This window comes from Topomyia yanbarensis, chromosome 3 (assembly GCF_030247195.1).
Source record: "Topomyia yanbarensis strain Yona2022 chromosome 3, ASM3024719v1, whole genome shotgun sequence".
Taxonomy (NCBI): Eukaryota; Metazoa; Arthropoda; class Insecta; order Diptera; family Culicidae; genus Topomyia; species Topomyia yanbarensis.
In genome coordinates this window covers 134,432,935-134,455,564 of record NC_080672.1, presented here as the reverse complement: position 1 = coordinate 134,455,564, position 22,630 = coordinate 134,432,935, and the positions used below count along the sequence as shown (strand labels likewise).

The window sequence follows — 22,630 nt, the reverse complement described above, 5'->3', positions numbered from 1 at the left end:
GAACAGTTGAATGTATACAATTCCTCTAATCAAGATTTGAATATGTAGGTTTAGAAGGGTCTGTCAGTAAGGCCAGCCTTGGGGCCCGAGGCGGCTCTCGACGGCCCGGCCTGCAATCGTTAACTATCCAGACAGGACATCTACAATACCTGCAGAATCAGTAAATCTATTCTCGTAATTCTTTCAAAACATGCTAAGTAATAACTCATCACCTTTGTCTGAATCATACTTGACTAGTTTGCTGATGTTCACGTTGAATTTGCCTGTAACATTATTCTCCGAATATGAGGTATATATCGAATACGCGGTATTGATAGTTCGAAAAGACTGGGGTTGGACGGGCTCTAATCATCGCTTATCAAGGAATGCTCTTCATCGCTGGCTCTACTTTTCAATCGTTCCCTTGCTAAAAATAGTTTTCCCACTAAGTGGAAAGAGGCTTTGATTAGCCCTATCCACAAAACTGGTAATGTACATGATGTCACAAATTACAAAGGGTATGTCAATTCTAATCTTCCTCCCAAAAATCTTCGAGAGCATGTTGTTAGATGTTATCTATCCCGCAGTAAAACACATCACCAATTCGGACCAGCATGGTTTTGTAAGAAAACGCTCGACAACTACTAACCGGATGAGCTACGGGTCGACGCTGATTGATAAGGTTCAAAAACGACAACAGGTCGATGCGGTGTATGTAGATTTCTCGAAAGCTTTCGATCGTGTTCCTCATCGACTTGCTGTGTAAAAACTAAGGCGCAATGGATTTCCAGACTGGCTGACTAGTTGGATCTCATCGCCCAAGTAACAATTGAAGTTTTATAGCACGCTACAAGTGCAATCTAAGTTTTATCAGTGGCTATAAAACTATCATAAAACCACAATTGTTACTAGGGCGTACCTTTCAAATCGCAGTGCTTTTGTGCGATTTGGAACTACACTCTCAGATCCATTCCATACTACATCGGGCGTTCCCCAAGGAAGTCATCTTGAACCTCTTCTTTTTGTACTTTTCGCGAACGACATCGTGTGAACGACGTGCAGTGAATTGTCGGCGTCTAAAGTCATGTATGCAAACGATTTGAAAATGTATCGTGTTATAACAACTATGCTGGACTGCTGCACTTTGCAAATGAGCCTCGAAAGGGATATGGATTGGTAAGACAGAACTGGCAAGAGTGTAAATTTTCAGAAATGCAGCATAATCACTTTCGCACGAGTGCAGTCGCCAATTGTTTACAAACACCTGATGTGTGCTGCTCCTGTACAACGGGTCGCATCCGTCAAGGATCTAGATATCACTCTCGACTGTAAACTACGGTTCACCGCACATGTTTCTTCTGGCATAGCTAAATCCTATGCTGCACTTGGACTCATCAAGCGCAAAAGTCGTGATTTCAATGATGTTTACTATCTAGAATCTCTGTACGTCGCACTGTTACGCAGTATTCTGGTATATGGAGTTACCGTTTGGGCCCCGTATCACATCGTCCATCGTGTAAATTACCGCTATCCGAATGCATTTATCAGTTAGAGGACCTTTGCTGAAAAAATACAAAAACTACAACATAAGTCAACCGTATCAGAAAAATCGAACACTTTAATAACACGAAAAAACACTTCAACTCGCCGGCAACAAATGAACAGATAGTGAGAATATACTAATGATTATATTGACTCGGAAGTACAGTAAAGGCGTCACGCAAATTTTTTATATATTTGAAACAACCGCTAAAGGTGGGCTGTGATGCAAGGAATCTATTTCAGTGAATCCAAACTACAAAAAATTAATCAGCTGCGAGTGGGGTACCTCTACCATCACTGCGCATTGCTTGAATTAATTATGTGCAACGACCAACCTAATGTAGCTTTTTCCCAATCTGACAAATAATTGCCATACGTATAGCAAGAACATTGAACATGGCTCTTTTCCCCGTGGAGTTCGTCGTCTTCGGTTCGTTTACGTCCCTGTGGTGTGCCGTCTGTGTGTGTACTGAAAGAGAATTGACCTAAGAAAGTGGCATGCGTGGCGAAAAGGAAAAAAACGCGAATAGAGAGGACACCCTGGGCTAATGGAAGCTTGGCCTGTCCGAGCGAATGAGAAACCCTACTTCATCAAGTTTGAATTCTCCGGATGGGAAGGACCGGACGCGGCTGGGCCGGTTTCGGAGAGATAACTTCGATGAGAGCAGCACATACTGAAGACAGCTGAAGACTGTCGTTTGCACGAAACAGCTTTTTTTCGGAACGGGACGTTAGTCATTGTCATTGTTGCGTTGTTTGGTGCAAAGACGATGATGGAAGTGCGAATGCAATTTGGATCTAGAGACAAATTAATATTGTTTTCCATTAGACATTAATTTTAGTTCCTAGTGCTGTCGAATAGTTGAATTACGCTCATTTCAATAATGCTATTTATGCGAGTAACACGTTGAATTAACTTTGATTGGTTCTCAATTTTTTATGATTAATGTTCATGTTCATATTCTACAAAAAGATCATTACAATGAACAGGAAGTCGAGTTTAGTTCCAATGTAAAATAAATTTCTCTAGAAATGCTCAATATTACGTTTATATAATAACCTCTCATTACAAAATGAATAAAAATTTGATTTCTGGGATATTAACCTTAATTTGATGTGTTTTAGCCATTCGTTTCGCTTAAAATTAGTTTAAACACAATCGAAAGACTTCAAAACACATAAGAGTAGTAATCTGCATTTTTGTTGATTTCAAAAATTTTGAAAAAAATGCTGGAGTAACAACAGATTGCTACTGATCGATAGAATGGATTGCTTTTGAAACCTGTAACGAAGCTCAACATACGCTAGGCAAAAACAAACTTGGCTAAACTTGATCGTGTCGCAAAGTATTTTGTTTCTAAGTATATATTGCCCATGATCGCAAATCTGACCTATAAAAATAGGAAATCCCAGAGAAAACGGGACAAATATTCGATCATGGGAATTATATTGGTAGCATGAAAGTGCATAAATGATGAATTACATAGATTTTTCTGTTGAACTTCTCTCTATACTACCTGTAATACATTTAGTTTTGTGAACTCAAGCAAAAAATCAACAGACATTCTTTCACGCAGATGTAATATAACCTCAGGATTTGATGGGAAACAAATTTGGGTTGCATGAAGCACTAGCTACAGCTACGAATAGATACCATATATTCCACGCCGCTACCAACGATCCTTGATTTTCAACCAAAACGAACACTATTCCGTGTTTGAATTTCCTTCATGAAAGGCTACGTTTGATGAGGGCACCTTGCAATCATCATCGAGCTCAATTATCTCCCAACTGAGCCAGCTGTCTGGGTTGGAAACCAAATGATCCGATCGTTTCATAAATTCACCAAAAGTACATTCCTGTCGCTGAGATCTACGTCCAATTGGTTCATCTCCCTGCATCAATACGGTTGGATCTCTCAGCCAGATCCGTTGAACAGGTTTTCTCACTATATGAAAACCGAGGCTTGAGGAACCAGACCGTGGTTCAGATGTTAGTTGACTAGAAATCGAAGAAACATGTTGAACATTGTACGTTTTGTCTAATGAAATTATTACCACAAATCGGTCAACGCTTGAATGGCAAGATTTTTCGTTGCATCATGCTGCAAGATACCATGAATACGTTCGTCTTCTTCGCATTTGATCAAGTTGGACAGCAGAGACTGACTCATTAATGGAAAACGTACCAGTTTCATTACAACGCTGACGTATTTGCTGCGACTTTCCCATTCACCTATAAGCCAAACGGCCGCAGCATACAGAACATCTGCCTCGGAGAACACTCCGATATAGTTGGAATTCAACAGGATAGTTAAGTCTTCTATCGGTAGATGAAGAAACTCGTCGGAAGCGACAAGAGTAAGGAAAAATTTGCAAATTCTTCTCAGCATCATGTTCTGTAGAACGGTGTGCTGGAAAGGAATTGCCTCAGTGTACAACCGAAAAGCACGATCTTCCATCAATGCTTCCGTATCGTCCACGCAAGTCCAGCACTGGTTGATCAGGGCAGGAATGCGCAGGTACTCCGCCGCTACAAACACCTCAACGAAATGTTCACGTTGCACAACTGGTTTCTGCGATAACAGCCAATCGTAGATGAGCTGGAACGCCTCCTGAGTTACCTTCTCCTCTGGTAGCTCCACCTCCGGTATGTTGCCCAGCTCATCGAAAACTTCCGAAAAACACTGCAGCAGCAACGTGTGACAGTCGAATAAAGTCTCGCCGATACGGATTCGAATATCTGTGTGCTTGAATTCGTTCAGTCGTTTTTCAATGAGCTCCAAATGGTTCGGTTTTTCTTCGAAATCGATTCTATCCCAGTACTGGGTTTGTTCGGAAGCTATTCTATTCTCAGACATCTCGTCGGCTATTGATTAGCAAAACTAGATCGTGTATATGAGTTCGACAGCAACGGTTACTATGATGCATTTTCGGAAGCCCAGTTTGAATAAAAACAGGTACCCACATCAGTATCAAGATAAGTACAGAGCCTGGGATATATCTGAATAGTGCGATAAAACAGTTTGGCAAAACATGAATTGGTGCTGGTAATGGGAGTGTCGTGACTGTACTTAGGGTTGAGGATTGAAATCTAATAGCGGCCCCTAGACGATCAATATTATTTCAGCGAGAGTACTGATAATGTCAATAATGTGATGCCAAAAGAAACGATTGACAAAACATCTAACCAATGCACAGTGGTCAAAAACAGGTACCCACATCAGTATCAAGATAAGTACAGAGCCTGGGATATATCTGAATAGTGCGTTAAAACAGTTTGGCAAAACATGAATTGGTGCTGGTAATGGGAGTGTCGTGACTGTACTTAGGGTTGAGGATTGAAATCTAATAGCGGCCCCTAGTCGATCAATATTATTTCAGCGAGAGTACTGATAATGTCAATAATGCGATGCCAAAAGAAACGATTGACAAAACATCTAACCAATGCACAGTGGTCCAGAATGCGAATTTAGCAGGAATTTTAACTTTTTTGCTAAAATTAAATGATTTAGCCTTACAACATGGCAAAGTTGTTGTACTTTGCAAGGTCCTTCTTTTTGTTTAAATCGATGCTAGAGTGGTTCTAAATTTGGCATTATTTAAAATGGACCTTTTTCCGGTTTGAGATAGAGCTTTGCTGTCTTCGATGAAGTTGTAGAGCAACATTTGCTGAAGACATGCAAGCTTTAGCTTTTATATTTTCCATTGCACGAGAAATTCAAATGTAAGCTTTTGAGTGTTCCTTAAAAAACGGTTTTATTTCTATAACTTTTGAAGGTTTTATTTTACGCTAAAGTACCCTTTAGACAACTTGAAGATTATTTTAAGGCACATAATTTGATTTAAAACACCAACTACTTAAATTTTTTCGCTTTAAAGTTATAAGAACTTTTATATAAAAAATATAACTTTTTCAAATAGAATTATCTTCAATTCGGGCACTGAACATTAAATACTGTTGCTTTCATATAAAATAGCATGCTTTGTAGTATAGATCACCAAAAAAATGGCAAATGCGATATTTTTATATCTTGCAATATTTACTCAAAAGATAGCTTATTTTTAGTAAAAAGTATATATAACTTTCTAACGAGCGAAGCTAGAGGTTCAATATATTAAGACAAATTGTTCTCCTTCAAAATATCTGAAAGTATTTCTAAATTAAATTTAATTTAAACGTATTACAAAAAGTCAATTCATGAAAAACCAAATTTTTAATATAACTTTTTCAGTTTTCATTTTTTTCCAACCTATCCTTCAGATGTTTTTCAGAGTTTTTGAAGACGAACATTTTCTTTTAATACATCGAAATTCTAGCTTTTATTTTTCAGAAGATATAAGCACTTAATATTTCAAAAATAGATTTTTTTAAATCAATTTTATGAAATTTAAAAAAATATCGAATTCGCGTGCTCAATTATAACGTTAATCATGACCTTATTTATAGTTCAAAAAGAATTATCTTTTATTTGCCCCAAATGAGTGATATTGTTATTCCAAACAACCCCATTTTTGGCGAAAAAGTGCTCATAACTTTTCAACGGAAATAGCTAGATATATGGTGCCCTTAAACAAATTATTCATCTTGAAACAACCTTAAAGTTGTCTGAAGACTACTTCAGTTTTAAATGAATACAGCAAAAGTTATTAGAATAAAACTGTATTTCGAAGAAACACCCTAAGCTCCGACTTTAAATTTGTTGTAAAATAAAAAGTATGACAGATAGAGCTTACATGTGTTCAGAAAACTTTTCCAAAATTTGTCGTTCTACAACTTCGCTGAAGGTCGTTTGGTTCTAGCTAGAATGATTAAAAAGTTAATTTTTTGATCTTGGTTAAACTAGAACCACCCTAACTGTTGTTTTAACAAAAAGAGGGGGCTCATAAACTACGAAAACTTCTCCAAAGACTTAATAAGGCTAAGTTATCATCACAATATAAAAAGAAAATGAAATATTTTGTCGTTTATGATGTTCAAAAAACCAATCTGATGTATTACATTTGGTTTGGAAAAGTTATATAATATTTTTTGTTTTTTGTTTTTCACGTCCAGGTCGAAGCCGGCTTGGTGTCCGCGATCAGATGTTTTTCCCTGTTTCTTACACTTATTGTTGACCAGCGTAAATCCGTCACTGTTATTGTTATCCTTGCCAATGTTGCTTACAGTTGATTTTGCGGTACTGCATGCTTCTTTTGTGGTTGTCATTATGGTCTGTGCAACTGCTGCCACAAATTTGGCCACCGTTTGTGGTTCAGGCATTGTTATTGAAAACTCTGTTTTGGGTTGGTTTGCCGTAGATGAGTTGGCAGTCGGTTGTCCATGATGAGCTGTCTGATTACAATACTTGCACATAGGAGTTTGCCCCTCATGGGTGCATAGCGTAGTTTGCATAATTGTAGTTCCGTAAGTTTTGAGTTTCATTGTCAAGTAGGAGGGTATAGGCCTTTCAACCCGCATCCTCACTACAAAAACGCTATTAGGAGTACCCGGGAAGAAGTTTCTCCAAGTATCAGGTGTAACGGATTCTACTTCTCCGTATTGCGACATGCATTTCGCGATTGGCTCAGGAGGGGTACGAGGTGATAGGTCATACAATCATTTCCATAAAGTTCCTGACACCATTAATTGATTTAAAATGTTTTTTTTTCCTTGAACAAATATTGAAGATTAGAAAAGCAAGTTAAATAGCACTGATTTACCTCAAATACTTGTCATGACTTTCTACTGTGGTTTAAGTTTGTCGTGCATCTAAAAAGATAGCCTTATTAATTAATTTGTCAGGATAGGTGATTAGCTGAACTTTCGTGCCTATAAGTCATAGTGTACTTTATTTCTTTAGCCCTAGTAGGCGGGAGATCAAGTTACCGCACGTTTTTACAAAAACCTGGTTTTGACATGATTTTCAGAACTGTTTATATTACTGACAGGACAGAGTATTCGGATTTAAACATTATTCATAGCTCTTGCAATACGAATTGACTACAAGCTGGCGAGCTTTGCAATTAAAATTTTTATTTCACTGAAAAGTTATGAGAAAAAAACAAAAGTGGGATTCTTAGTTAAAAGTCTCGGTTGCATTGGAAATGTCACTTTTCAAACCACAAATTCAAAAAGCCTGCCAAATCAAACATTTCTTTGTGAACTTTGACAGCTTCAAATGCTTTCACGTTGACTTTACGCTGATGGCTGTGGACTTGGTTACTTTTAACGATTTCGCTAACTTGGCGTGCAAGTAGTTCGGATTCAGGCGATACGCGACTAAAATTTCATTGTGTTGCTCATCTTGCTTGGACGACACTTTGATAACTGAAGAACAAATGTCAAAATCACACAAGGGGCTTCTTTCTGTACGCTGGCAAAAAAAAAAGTTTTTCAGATTTTTTAAAAATCTTGTAAAGAAATGCGTCAAGTTCAAGTCGACCGAAATTTGATCGCAAAACCTCTTAAAAATCTCTACAAAATTATTTTGAAATTGCGGTTTTGAACGGACCCGATTAACCAATAATTCCTATTTGTTCGAATCTTTGGCTAGTTTTTAACTAGAATTCTTTAAAGAAAAAAACACATTTGGCCAGGTCATTCATTTGCTCGATAGTGTAGCTGATTTTCTTCGGTTTCGGGGAAAACTGAATTTTGCGAGTCCATCATTTATATATTTAAAACAATAATTAAAAAAAAAACTCCCAATTACATTACTTGTGCAAATTGCAAAGATAGTAGCAAAATAAAAACAAATATTGAAAAAAAGGATAAAGAACATTCGATGGAGGTATAATATAAAGAGAGAGAAACAAAAAAAAGGAACAAACAAGACAAAATAATAAAAAGATAACATGGAACAAAACGAGAAAGGTGAATAGTTACATTTAAAATAGCGGAAAAAGATTAATAACATGCGAATAATCGAAAACGTGCCAATACTTAAAATTTTAAAAAATCCAAAGCAAAGAAACAACAGAAAATGAAGTCATCGCCAAGCTAACGCAGAAACATGAACAAAATTAAGACAATGGAATAATTAATATTTGAAATTAATAAAATTTGAATAAACAGCAGCATGAAGCAGATTGATTAATTGAAACAATCAATTTGCTTGGAGTGGATAAAAAGAAAATGCTAAACGACATGGGAAAAAATAACAATATTACAAAGAAGAAAAATAAGAGAAATTTAAAAAAATAGATGAGTTAAATAATAAGTAAATTCATATTAACCCTCAAAAAGCTAAAAAGAAGCATCGCTCGCTTTTGTCGTTTTATCAATGAGAGAATCGAGACTCCGAAAACGCTCAATGATTTGTATTTCAAATTACAAGTTCATTGAAACTAGAGAACTGTAACTAGAATAACCATCCTGGATGAAATAGAAAAAGAAACAACATAAAATTCAGAATATTAAAATGCGAAACAAGAGAAAAAATTGAAATGAATTGAAACTCTAGATTATATGATGAATATAGTATTTCTCCGACGATATTCCAGAAAATTTAAAAAAATTCAATTAAGAAAGTTAGTTAAAAATGAAAAACTTTCTGGTTCTCGTATTTAAATAACTTTTTTAAGTGAGTCCGAAAATTATTTAGTAAAATACGAATCGAAATCAGTTTTTCAAGAGCCCGGAACTCAAAAACACTTAAGAATTTTTTAAAGAATCGGTTCAAATCCATGAGATAATAATAGTAAAATTTGAAATATGAATTAAATTTCAGTCTCCTAATACTCATTTTTTTAAAGTTCTTTTTCGAGTTCTCAACGTTTTCTTTTGATTAGTTTTCTATACAGACGGCGCCGGTGGTTGAGTGGTAAGCGTGACCGCCACTCATTCCAGTTGGCCTGGGTTCAATCACAGCCGAGGTCGTTGAGATTTTTCTGAGGTGAAAAAATCTGTGGCCACGTCTTCCTTCGGAAGGGAAGTAAAGTCGTTGGTCCCCGGTCCATGAGTTGATGGATCGATATCTCTAGTCCAGATAATGGAGTCTCCTCTCCTGCGTCAGTAAAGAAGAAATAAAATCCAACTTTTATACTTACTAACAACTATCCTCCTTCCGTGATACTTGTGGAGTGCGCAGTAATATATACGGCCTCTAACAAAAGCAAGTATCGGACTAACCATTCCTTCCCTTTCCTTCCGCGATCTACGTTAGGGTCTGGCCGGCGCCGGTATGGATCAATAACACTTTAGGATTACCAGGAGTTGCACATTGAAAGATGTTTCGCTACTCCCAAGCATAATTATCTACTTGATTCCCTGTGCAACTTCAGCTAGTCCAGATCGATAACGGAGTAGCAGCCAGGGGTGGTCGCACAAGCTCAAGCTCAACGTTTTCTTTTGATCAGGGGCGGCGAAACACTTTACGCCCGAGTGGGTAGAAAGCATAGAGTGAGGGGTCCATTAGTAAGGATTTTGTCCCTTTTCGCAATGCACACGCTTACATTACATTCACATTAAGTCACGTTCGTTATGCAAATGTAATTGTGGTACATCGATGTTTCCAAATTTGTGTAGTACGAGATACATGCGTTGCACATCTAAATTTTCTGAAATGGTTCAAAATTTCGAGTGGGTAATTACCCACTCGGTTATTTTCGAGTGGGTAGTACTACTCATACTACCCACGCTTTCCGCCGGCCCTGCTTTTGATTAGTTTTCTATACAGTATAAACTTTATAGTTGTAGAGCGTGACCTACGGTTGGCCACTTTGTCACTCTCAGCGGTTGGCTTTTTATTCAATCACTTTCAACCGTTTGTGATTATAATGTTCTTCGAGAGCTTTCAACAATGTATGGGTAATAAAAAGTAAAATACCCATTGGGTATTTTATTCGGTTTTTATAGAATTTATTTCGTCACTAGTGGTTCTAGTAAATGTATTTTATACAATATAACAAATTCCAGCACTTTTATTCCATACCCGTACACCACGGGATTACAAGTCGGTTGCTGTTGATCACTAACTTTTCACATACCGGTCGCGGTCGGGTGTACAATAACTTACAGACTGCACTGTCTCAACGGAACTGACTCACTAAACCCATTAAAGACCAAGATAACGCGTGTTTAGACCTCATTCGCGCATCTCTGAACGAAAAACACGAAGCTTTTTTGAGAACATTTCTAATACTCTCAGTTAGAGCTGTCGGTCGCTAGCCGATTCAATTAAAAACAATGGACCGTTTCCCGAGGTAATGCCATGCCCATGCTACGGTTGGGTTGTAGCGTAAACAAACATATTTGCTATCATTAAACACCTTCGCTTATACAAAGCGCGGCGTCAATGAAAACTTGCTTAGCTAAGGCTAAGTCTTTATGATATTACTACCTCATGGAATCGAGCATCCATGAGGTTGGCAAAAAAATTATTGAATATTACCGGGATTGAAACCGGAGAAAATAAGGGCCTCTGCATAGTATAATTTACAATTGACTTTATGATAGAAATTGGACCATATTTGGGAATTTCTGTTTTTGCCAAGACAAACCATTGACCGCTGTTCAGTTTGGCCTTATGAGTTGTAACACCTTCATTTTGTTTCGTCCATCCACGACGTCGTAGTCGTCATAATTTCTATAATCGAAAAATTTTGATCTTCTAATTGAGAAAATCATATATTTGTAATTGCATTTTAAAATAATTTTTTATTGAAACACTATTTGTCAGAATCATTCGTTCCCTTCTATAACTCCGGGCCCAGGGGAAACACTCCGTCCCCCCTCCCCCCCCCCCCTCGGCGGCCCTGGACCACTGGGCTAGTTGGCGGATGGGGTAAGTTGGCGGAATACTCTTTTCTCGCGCTGGAAGGAATAGGTAACAGCTTACGTAGCAATTAAATAAAAATAGATCATTCTATTCTATTCTATTCTAACCCTTACACAGCTAGTATTGAAAAGCATCCTGGAAAACACTGCAGTTAGTCTGTAGTGTTTTTCTTGTCAATATTAATATTTGAAGCATTTTTTCATATGTCGCAAATATTAAAACGGCCAGGCCTAATGTGCAGAGTTGGGTTTGAAGATGTTTCAAAATAAGACGGCAACTAAACTATTCATTTAATGGATAATTTAATCAACGAATTGTTTTGAATCTTAAAGGAGGAAGAAACGAGGACAACCGTACCGACCGTTTCAGTTTAAAGGGATTATAATAAATCGTTGGGAGTGACTTGGCTAAGAAGATTAATGTCACTCCTTTGGTCCTTTGGGATGGGACAGAGGTATTTACACCTTGCCCTGGCTAATAAGCCTAGGTTAAAGCGCCTTTACTCACTCTGCAATTAAATAAAAATAGATCAATGAGTAAACACCTCAGTATGATTAACATTTGTGACAAGTTTACGTTTTCCAATCTGGTAAAAGTGTTGCAAGCATGCGAGTGAAGTATAACCATTTCAATTTATTAACTTTATTCTTGGTGCAAAAAACTTGAACTTGGCAGTATTATGCGCGGATTTTGTTCAATTGTTGCTCACCAGTAATCGGGCACCGTTTTACATATTTTTCACCGTCCGAAATTGTTACAATTCCAGAATACTGCCGTTCTCACATGCCAAGGGGCATTTAATTTCTAAAACGACGTTGTTCAAACAATCGACTCCATCTGGAGAAGCAATGAATCGGTTTTCTTCAGTTTAACCAACCCACATTTTATTATCATCGGGTTGCGTTTTTGTTTATAACACTCTGGAAAGCAGTAGATTCGGTTTTTCTACCTTTTTTTGTTGGGGGAAACTTTGCCACTGCGACCACTATTCAGGTTATTTTTTGTGGCTGCCCCTGTTTACTCTACATGTTACAAATTGCCCGAATCCAATGTAGTTGGAATCGAGTTGTTTGTTTGTCCACATGTGTAGTCCCAACCGGGTAGTACATTATTAATGTAGCTGAGGATCCGTTTGAGACAGGTATGCCATAACTCATGGGGCGTCATAAGATGCCTTCCGAAGTATCGCTCCCTTCGAAGAAAATCAAAATCGACAAATGTCATCTTGACTTTTGCCAACTTTTTGCAGATGATACTTAGCAGGACAATGTCCCGTAAATAAACATGTGATTATACGTAAGTCTTTACGTTTTAGATCCATTAGTTTTTTGGCTTTCGTTGTATCTGGATGTATGAATTTCTTAGCTTGTCGAGCGCCTTCTACGTTACGCCAATCGTTTAGTTTTTTGTGCTGAAGGCCTCAGAAAACTTTTTTGCTACAAAATTAAGATTTTGAGGGCGTACACAAGTTTTCAAAAAATTGTTTTGTGTTGCATTTTATTAGACCTACAACCTATACTAAGTCACTTGAAAAGTTTGTTCAACTTTTTTGAAAGACCGTGTTACGAAAATCGTCATGTCCCTTATACTGTTCAAAAATAATACCACATATACCAATGCCAACTAGCGATGTGACTTAAATTAAGCATTTTCAATTTTGAAAATAGGTCAAGCATTCACAACTGTATAAAGTGTAAAATGTGGAAATGTACATACTAGAGGGCAACCGTATCACCGTAAATAAATCCGCTGTAACCAAGTTTCGACCGTATTTCACAATTCCGATCTTGTCAACGCAAATGAGCTTCCCAATTGAAAACGCCCTTCCGGTCCCCGAGTCCGCATGCTTAAGCCATAGCGAAGAATGCGCTGAACCCCGTCTGCTTCGTTATCGTGTTCGAATATCTGAAAACTTTCCTCTCTTTCTTCGCGAAAAAGAGAGACGAAGAAATTTCAATAACATATTTCTTTCGTCCCTCGCGCATTATTTCTGCTTTTCGGTTCCATAATGCGTTGGAATGTGCCTCATCAACTCTTCGAATATACACCAAGGAATTTCTGCGCGCCAAAGGGGACTCGATCGTGGATCCTGGTTATCGCGAGATTCGTTTAAGGCTGAGCGAAAATGTGTGCTGTAAGGTGAGAGAAAAGTAACAGAAACCGCTCATAAACATGGAGCGACATATAAACTTACTTTATACCTATTCATAAAAATTAAATTATTAATTGATTTTTTTCTCGCCTTTGGTCCCTCTCACGCATTTTTCATATCGGCTGATCAACTTTCCCGTTGGCGTAAATAGTTTATCTCCAAGTCTCGCCTTTGTGTAGGTCGACGCGCACTGCAAGAGCCTGTTCGTTTGGTTGCTGCTGTCGCCTCATGTCGACGACAAGTCGCACGAGAGCAGCAAAATAATAATTGTACACAAATCCAAGCCAACGGTGTAGACTGAAGAGACTACTCTCTAGAGAGGATTTAGGTGTAACATTTTATAACAGATAATAGACATGTATTTCTTTTCAATAAGGATCAATAATTACATTCGATTGTGATCCCCCTTTTATGAATATGTCCACGTTCTCTATGAAACATTTTTTGTTAGGATTAATTTGTACAATATTCATCGCAACCTGTTTACCAAGTTTCAACCACGATTTCACTAGATGAAGTGCAGTTTGCATTGATTTTGGGTTTTATGAGGCAATGATTTCATGACAGTCCAAAATGTTAGAGCGCACTTCCACAGCTTCGTACCAATCAAACACAAACCGAATAGTGTGTACCCAAGTATTAATTGCTGAATCCAATAATCTTTTTTGTTTAAAAGTGCCAAACTGTGCTTGTAGTCTTCAAAAATCCTCCATAAAATTCATCTGTTCTTAGTTTTAAGATATGTGTATGATGTATGGGTATGGGTCATATGCCATTAGGACGAAGTTCATTCTGCCGAATGGATATTAGGTCGTAAAGACACTAGAACGAATGGACATTATGCCGAATGAACATTGGGCCGAAAGCACATTGGACCTAATGGTCATTAGACCGAAACCTATGAAGCCTAATGTACATTGAGCCAAATGCTGCCTAAAGATGAGGCAAGAGAAGCTCAAGCTTATCCTGCGGAGTTTTAAGGACATCTCGATTTGATATCAATTTCCGTAGGTTGATTAGACGATTTTCTCAAAACAGTAATTTCAATTTTCTGGTAATCCTTCGGATGTGGCTGCACCTCGCATGCATATTTGCATACCTGTAATCCACTCGTTTACCCATATTACTCAAAGATAAGGGCTATGAATTAGTTCAAGTCCAACTGAGTGGGAGCGAAGTGCTGCTGCTCTTTCGGGACATCGGAAGACGGAACTCTTGTACGTATGTCCACAATTAGGGTCATCAGTTGGTATTTAAAGTAGATACAGAACACTAGATTAGGATTGTCGCTGGTGTTCCCATTGTTTTCGTCTCGGAACATGTTTGTTTTGCTTTCGGTATATATCTGTCAAGGCATCGAAAGTCTCTCTAGTAAAAATCATTGGTCCGCACTTTTGGTACACGCAGAAAAATATGGCCTGCTTGTAACCACAAACCGTTTAGTTGGACTTCAAATTAGTAATATGCAGAGTTTACCTTTTATATTTCAGTCTCGTTTATTCTACTGTGATTTTTATGCATTCAAAACCGAAAATGTCCAATGCATAAAATTTACAGCAGAATAAACAATAGGCAAACAGATAAATGATGTGATATCTGTTATGGAACAAATTTCTATGTGGCATACTATTATAATTTCATTATTTTCACTTGGTATCTATGGGTGACAGATAATTTTATGCTCTACTACAAATTGCAAAAAGTTATGTGTGAAATCAATATATTCAATATAACGAATTTTCTCGGTGTAAATTTTCGACTGTTATTGTTATGAAATGAAAGAGTTTGTATATACCGCACAAGGAAATGAAAATTCATCAAAATTCAGTACAGGTTTAGTTAATTTGTGCTTTCTAATTAGTGAGAATACATCAGCCAATAATGGCCATTGTATTGGTGGCTAAAAGGAACAAAAATGATTCGTCGCTATGAAACGACGATAGAGGATTATTTTTTTTTGCTTTTTTTATTTGGCCTATTTGACAGGTATATCCCGGAATCAAAACAATGATGTTCCTACCACTGATGCCAGCGACAATCCTAATCTAGTGTTCTGTATCTAATGTATTTAACAAGCGACTTGAACGGACGCTAGTTATTCGCTCTACACATCTAAACACACCCAAATCAAAGCAATCGTCGTCGGTGGGAAAAATCTAACTCGGTCGTAACCACGTATATGGCATACCTATACCACTTGTATTGAACTGACACAAGTTAACATCTCAGCGGGCACACAAATTATGGGCCCCACTGATAGTTCAACCCAGTAAGGTTTAGCCGGAAATGAACTGGAATTCTGGCTGGTTCCAGTTCGTACTCCGGCTCCAGTGACACAACCGATTCTAACTAGAATCGGTTGTTTCACTGGAGCCGGAATACGAACGGGAACCAGCCAAAATTCCGGTTCATTTCCGGTTGAGCTTAACTGGGAAATTGTTCTGCTCGTTTTACTCGAAGCTCGATTTTCACTAGTCAGATACCGTACGGCAAGACTCAATTTTTAGACATTTGTTAAAAAACGAAAATATTCGACAGCTAATTGAAGAAATGTGTTGTTTTGGACATATCGGTGAATACAAAAGCTTTACACTATGGCGCACCAACAAATTAAACGAACTCGACCATCGCAAAATTGTGTCGAATGAAATCGATTCTGTTTATTGTGGATCGACCCTAACGCGACGTTTTAGATGTTGGCTTTGAAATCATGGCGGCGTAGCAGATACCTGGTCGTAACAGTAAACATGGTCGTTTCGTTCCTGCGAGAGTGACAACCGGCACAGAGTGGGAAAGCGTCGTCGGGAGTCAGTAAAATTGTTGTCGTCGGTTTCTCTCGTGCCTGTCTGCTAACGTCATCGATAGTAGTTCCACGCGTCGAAAGACCGAATGGCCTCATCGCTAAGCTATGGGCTGTCTCGACCGCCAGTTGACTACGGAGCCGCCTGTCCGCAATGGATGGACCCCGAAGGAAAACACGAAGGGCACAAAGTATATCATCAAGGTACAAAGCCAAATACATGCTAACAAATTGCTGGACATGAAACAGCTAGTTGATAAAATACCCGTTGAAGTTACCACCCATCCGACACTCAACTACAGCAGATGCATTGTCAACTGCCCGGAAGTGATCCAAATGTCGCAAGAAGATCAGCTGACTGAGCTGGCACCCCAGGGCGTGACGCACGTACGAAGATTTACAACGGGTAGTGGATAAAACTTCCTCTACGATGGTACTGACAATCGTTGGAACTACCTGGCCTAAACACATCTACTTTGGAGCACTATGTGTACCAAATCGTGCGCACTAACCCTCTACCGCTGCCAAAAATACTCCGGTGAAGGGTACAGTTCTGAAGACTGCACAGAAGCCGCACAATATTACCATTGCTAGGAAGGGCATAGGCCAACCGATCGGAACTGCCCGCTCTACATAAAGGAGAACGAAATTGTAAAATACAAAATCGAACAAGGGTTGTCATATCCCGAAGCCAAAAAGTGTCATGATAGCTGCGCCGGACCGAAGTCCTATATGCTAACATTGGCAAGGGACAAGTCGATTAGGATGCGAAGGTGAGATAGCTTCTCTACGAAATCAACTAGCCGATGTACTGAAACAACTAAAGAAGCAGCCTGGCTTCCAATGAAAAAACACTGAAGAACGAACCAAAGAAAATAAATAGAACAAACGCATAAAGGAAGTATCGCCCGAAATAACGACCCCACCAGAATTCCGGCTTCCCTCCTTGAAAAAGGTCATTACTGGAAAATCGACGATCACCGAATCATTGGGTATGACGACGGATTTAGTGGGCATCAACAAAGACCCCTACGGTACCCCAAACTCGGACACCAACACCGAAGCTATGAGTGTAACGGAAAACCGGTGTTGTCAAACGGAAACGGGAGAAGAAAAATCCTGGACCTCCCAATGGCCCCACACAACAATAATTGCCGAAGAAAAGAAGCTAGCAATCCTATCGACAACACATTCGCACTACAATGGAACATCGCCAGACTACGCTACAGACTACCCGAACTACAAGTACTAATTATACAATATCCCCCCCCCCCCCTCATTTGGCTCTTCAGGAAACGAAGACACCACTCAACAGTTCATCCACTATCAAAGATTACGATACCCATCTCGTCGAAGGAACAACCCACAAACACCATCATGGAGCAGCTCCGGGCGGTACGAAAAGGTATTCCCCACAATCCAATCAACACCGAGATGCAGGTAGTAGCCGTCCAGATTTACACCGAGCCCATAATTTTAATGGGGGACTTCAACGCATCCAGCACCGAGTGGGGATCGAAGTCAACCAACCAAAAAGGAAGAATGATTGAGAAGTTTAGCACAGTCTACGGTCTTCCCGTCCCGAATGATGGAAGCCATACACGGATCAATTTCGCCGATGGAACTACAACAGCAATCGACCTCTCGCTTGTTTCTTGGCAAATCACATCTAGATTTAACTGGCAGGTTGTGGATGACCATCTTCCAATCCGACGGGTCACTAGCCACTTGACTCCAACTCTTTGTACAAAACTACGGTGCCGATACGACGGCGCAAATTGGGAATTGTAGGAATTGTACCAGGATGGAATACGCAGCCAACTATACCCTACAAATCGATTAGCTGGTTTTTGACTCGGTGAAAAAAACGATACCTCGAACAACAGGATTACCAGGATCAAAAACTGTGCCGTGGTGGAACGAAACACCTAAAAAGGCAAAAAAATGGAGAAGAAAAATATTTCGAGCACTACGTCGTCTGAACGGAACTGACACATGAAAGGACATGGCGCTGAAATACTTTCAAAAAGCAAGGGCTGAAGCAAAAAAAGCGATAGACGAAGCTAAGAAAGCCAGCTGGGAAAGGTTCGTAGGTGAAATCAATCCGGCCACATCGCAGAAACTATGAAGTAACATCAACGCACGCAGTGTAAAAAGGAGGTGGAATAAAAAATATCTTCGAGTCGACGAAACAGTAACCCACGAACCTGCCGACATGGCGGAATCATTGGCGGTTCATTTCGCCACTGTCTCCGCAACAGTAGGCTATCCAAAAGCCTTTCAGAAACGGAAAACACCGGAGGAGAAAAAGAGCCTAACTTAGACGTGGCCCCAACGGCACTGGATGCCAACTTCAGTCTGAGTGAATTGACATGAGCAAGCCTGCGGGTCAGTCGGAAGGCTCAGCTCGATTCGGCTATCCATTACTGAAACAACTACCCATCCAAGCCAAACTAATGCTACTCGACATATACAACGGCTTCTGGAGTAGTGGCATCGTCTCCGCAAAATGGAAGGAAGCTATTGTAATCCCGCTCACGAAAACTGGGAAGAAAGGGACAGAAGCAGATGAATCCCGTCCCATATCATTGACCAGCTGTGTTGGAAAGATACTGGAGAGGATGATAAATCGACGGCTGGTACAGGACATCGAGTTTAATAAGTGACTAAGAAGTCAACAGTTCACTTTCCGCCCTGGCACGGGCGCGGATCGTCACCTTGCACACCTTGAGACGCTGCTGGAAAATGCGATTCAATCCGACATGCATGCAGATGTTGTTCTTCTCGACCTATTAAAGACCTTCGACAGGACATGGATCACAATGACTACACGTTTGTGCCGGCGGCTCACACATAAAGTTGCCAGGGCTGGTAACAACTGATGGAACCATTCGCCAGGTAAAAATAGCGAAGATACTCGGAGTTCAAGTGGACTCAAAACGAAAATTTCTCAAGCACGCTGACAAACTTGTCAAGAACTGTCGCCTATGCATCATCAAAGCTATTAGTGGAAGATATGCTGGTGGCAGCCGCAAGACACTCTTCAAAATCGGGAACAGCATCCTCCTGTCGAAAATGTTCCATGGCTTTTGGCTGTACAGCACATTCAGCCAGTCAAACTTCGAACACACAGTTGCCTTCAGCGTTTCAGCCAGCTGCCTACAAGAGCTGGCACATGGAAAGTGTCACAAATGTGCACAGATTTCATATAAAAAAGAATCATAAGTGATTCGTAAAATTTATGCGTTATTAATCACTATGCCCAATTTTATATTTTTCTATGCGGTAGCAGCAATATCAGGTTACAAAATGATGGTGTTGGACTTTCTAGGTTTCAACTGTAACGATAATATCTATGGAAACAACCCTCAATTTCAAGAAAATAGCAATTTGAGCTTTCCTTGACGTCGAGAGTGCTTTTGATAACACGTCCTACCTGGGACGGGACTTGCCGATAGATATTTTCTTTTTCGTTTATTTTTTGTTGTTCATTCAATCGTTCGTGTCACATAGCCTCTCTTTTTGCCTCACATAGTTTAAATAGCGGCCCATACACGTTCAATATTTTTGTCAATATACAGTATTGACGATATTGCTTCAATACGTCAATCCCATTTGAAATGCACATCGTCAATACGTCAATAGGGCCCCGTACACGAGGCGTTAGTAATGTCATTACTGTGCAGTAATGTCACTTTTAATGAACGTGTAAGGCGAGTAATAATGGAATTCCCATACAATTCCAGTAATGACACTGCTTAGTAATGACACTTTTATTGCTCGTGTAAGGGCCCCTAATAATTCCATTACACGTACAATACTGTTGTCGATACTCTCTATTATTGTCAAAAATATTGATCGTGTAAGGGTCGCTAATGGATTGGCTGCATTTGACCGTACCCCCTGGTGCATTTGACGTTCGATTTTTTGCTATTTGCATGTCCCCTCAGCGTCCTACATATCAATATCAATTCGTCAAAAGGGCGAAAGTGTTTTTTGTAAACAAACTTGTTTCGCTCATTAGTCTGCTGTAGAGTGGAATTTCATGAAAAATATGCGTTAATGTAAACTTTTACTCTTCGTAGAAGTAATTTCAATTGTTTACTGCTTTGAAATTATAGTAAATTAAGAGAAACCATCAAAATAAACTTTATTTACAAATCTTATTTGCCCTTTTGCAAATTTAATATGGATATCAATCCACAAGACATTATTTTCAGTGTATTAGCACTTTAACGCCTGGCATCACTGGCTGCCAACAAATCAAATGTCGTCCAGCACTACGCGATTACTTTTTATTACACGTCAAAATGCCAGTGAACTGTCATCGAATATTCTGCTATCGTGAGCGCTGCAGATTCTCGTCACTAGGTTCTTTCATTTTTCTGTGCATACTGTTTTCACGTTTTCTTTTGTAAAATTATCTCTGCCCCGTAAAAAACCAGAGAATTTGTGACCCGGTTGAAATAGTGGACAATCCCAACAGATAACCACTCTCATCGGAACATCCAGTGCAGCGTAAATATGGGTGAGTAATGTTTACAAAATCTCAATACGTATCAGATCATACACCCCGTTTCTGCTACTGATCTTATATCGTTTGTTTAACAAACTTCGGAAACCGGCGATGCAAAATCCTTGCTTAAAACTAAACCCTACTTCGGCTATTTGCAGGAGGATTATTTAGCTACTTCCGTGGCCTACTTGGGAACCGAGAAATGCGTATCTTGATTCTCGGATTAGATGGAGCTGGAAAGACCACTATCCTATACCGACTGCAAGTTGGCGAGGTAGTCACAACAATACCTACGATCGGTTTCAACGTTGAGCAGGTGACGTACAAAAACCTCAAATTTCAGGTGTGGGATTTAGGTGGCCAGACCAGTATAAGGTAGGAAAATTGCACAAAGTTTGCATTCGAAAGTCAACATATTAATTTTATTTCAGGCCGTATTGGCGGTGTTATTACAGTAATACAGACGCTATCATCTACGTGGTAGATTCGGCAGATAAGGATAGGATAGGCATATCGAAAGATGAGCTCTTTTATATGTTAAGGGTAAGTTTCAGGGATCGATGCGCTATATTAGATTGTAAGATCTATTATGTATTTCATGTAGGAAGACGAATTGGCTGGTGCAATTTTGGTAGTACTGGCGAACAAACAGGACATGGAGGGTTGTATGAGTGTAGCGGAAGTGCACCAAGCTCTCGGTCTAGAAGCACTGAAAAACCGAACGTTCCAAATTTTTAAGACATCTGCCACCAAAGGCGAAGGTTTGGACCAAGCGATGGACTGGCTAGCAAATGCATTGCAATCCCGGAAATAGTTCTAGTGAGAGCCAGTATATTCAACAAACAAAAAACAACCGCAGGAGCAGCGTTCAAGAACCAACAACCAATGCAGCAGGGGAATTTATCAATCGGACTAGTTTTTCATGTTTGATAGCGTAAGTGTTAATAATGGTGAAAACAGACAACAATGATGGAGGCATGTCCTCTAATTGGTTCAAATTTGACAGTGCGAATTGGCTTTCTCGCAAAAAAACAGGAAAAATCCGTATTTAGTTTTGTAAGTCATGCGTTTTTGGTTCGTTTTTCTTTGCCTTTCATGGCTCGATTAGCTTCTGCGGAGGACTCCGCAAGAAAGATTCTTGTCGCATTAATTTAAATTATCATAAATATAAAAGTAATATATACAAATATGAAAAAAACTACGCTACTAATATTTGACTGAAATAACCCGAAGCGTGCTTTTGACTTCTTAATACGATCCTCGATCTAAATCTGTTGTAAATTCGATTCTTCAGTAATTCCCTGTCATACGCAGTCTTCCCAAATGAACATCGTACACAATGTTCGATCTGGTTCTGCGCTCTTATAAAACCCACACTTCGTGTACGAACTCAACCACGCTATTTCGTACGAAAACACGTGCACATGTCCGCCTGCATAACCAAACCCCATGTACGTACACGGTGTGCGTATTGTTAAATCTTTTTACCTTGTACGAACCCTAATAAACATCTCATGATTCAAGAGCCTAACGACCTATTCAGGATATCATCCAAACGATATGTGGAATCGTAGGACTATATAAGTTAAAGCTCGTGTATTTTTTTTAATTAGGGAATCGTTCTCTTGTGCGCATCCGGTGTGCGTACACGGATGTTTGAACCAGAGTTTCTACATCGTTCGCTTGGGTTCGATGTTCAAGGTGAGCTTGTACATCGAGTCGAGACGAAGCATGTTTGAGACAAAGCGTGCATTAAATTTTGTACACAGGTGCAAAATTGGTGATGTTCATGGGAAGTCTGGTCATAAACTAATACCTACCATTAGTGGACAATCCAATCCAGGCAGATTTTCGAAATGTTTGAATCCAACTTTTCTATAT

General features: G+C 39.3%; 2 protein-coding genes across 2 annotated transcripts; one reads left to right on the top strand and one right to left on the bottom strand.

Annotated features, from left to right (window-relative positions):
* Window positions 1–3,117: 3,117 nt before the first annotated feature.
* On the bottom strand, window positions 3,118–4,410 carry LOC131692451 (kelch repeat and BTB domain-containing protein 2-like). The gene is made up of 2 exons (XM_058979509.1): window positions 3,579–4,410; window positions 3,118–3,522 (listed from the first exon to the last, which is right to left on the bottom strand). The coding sequence occupies exons 1-2, from the start codon at window positions 4,379–4,381 to the stop codon at window positions 3,228–3,230; spliced, it is 1,098 nt and encodes a 365-aa protein (XP_058835492.1). The 5' UTR covers window positions 4,382–4,410; the 3' UTR covers window positions 3,118–3,227.
* Window positions 4,411–20,542: 16,132 nt separating this feature from the next.
* Window positions 20,543–21,939, top strand: LOC131692452 (ADP-ribosylation factor-like protein 1). Its single transcript, XM_058979510.1, has 4 exons — window positions 20,543–20,761; window positions 20,908–21,124; window positions 21,181–21,292; window positions 21,354–21,939. Exons 1-4 carry the CDS (start codon window positions 20,758–20,760, stop codon window positions 21,561–21,563), a joined length of 543 nt encoding a protein of 180 aa, XP_058835493.1. The 5' UTR covers window positions 20,543–20,757; the 3' UTR covers window positions 21,564–21,939.
* The last annotated feature ends 691 nt before the right edge of the window (window positions 21,940–22,630 follow it).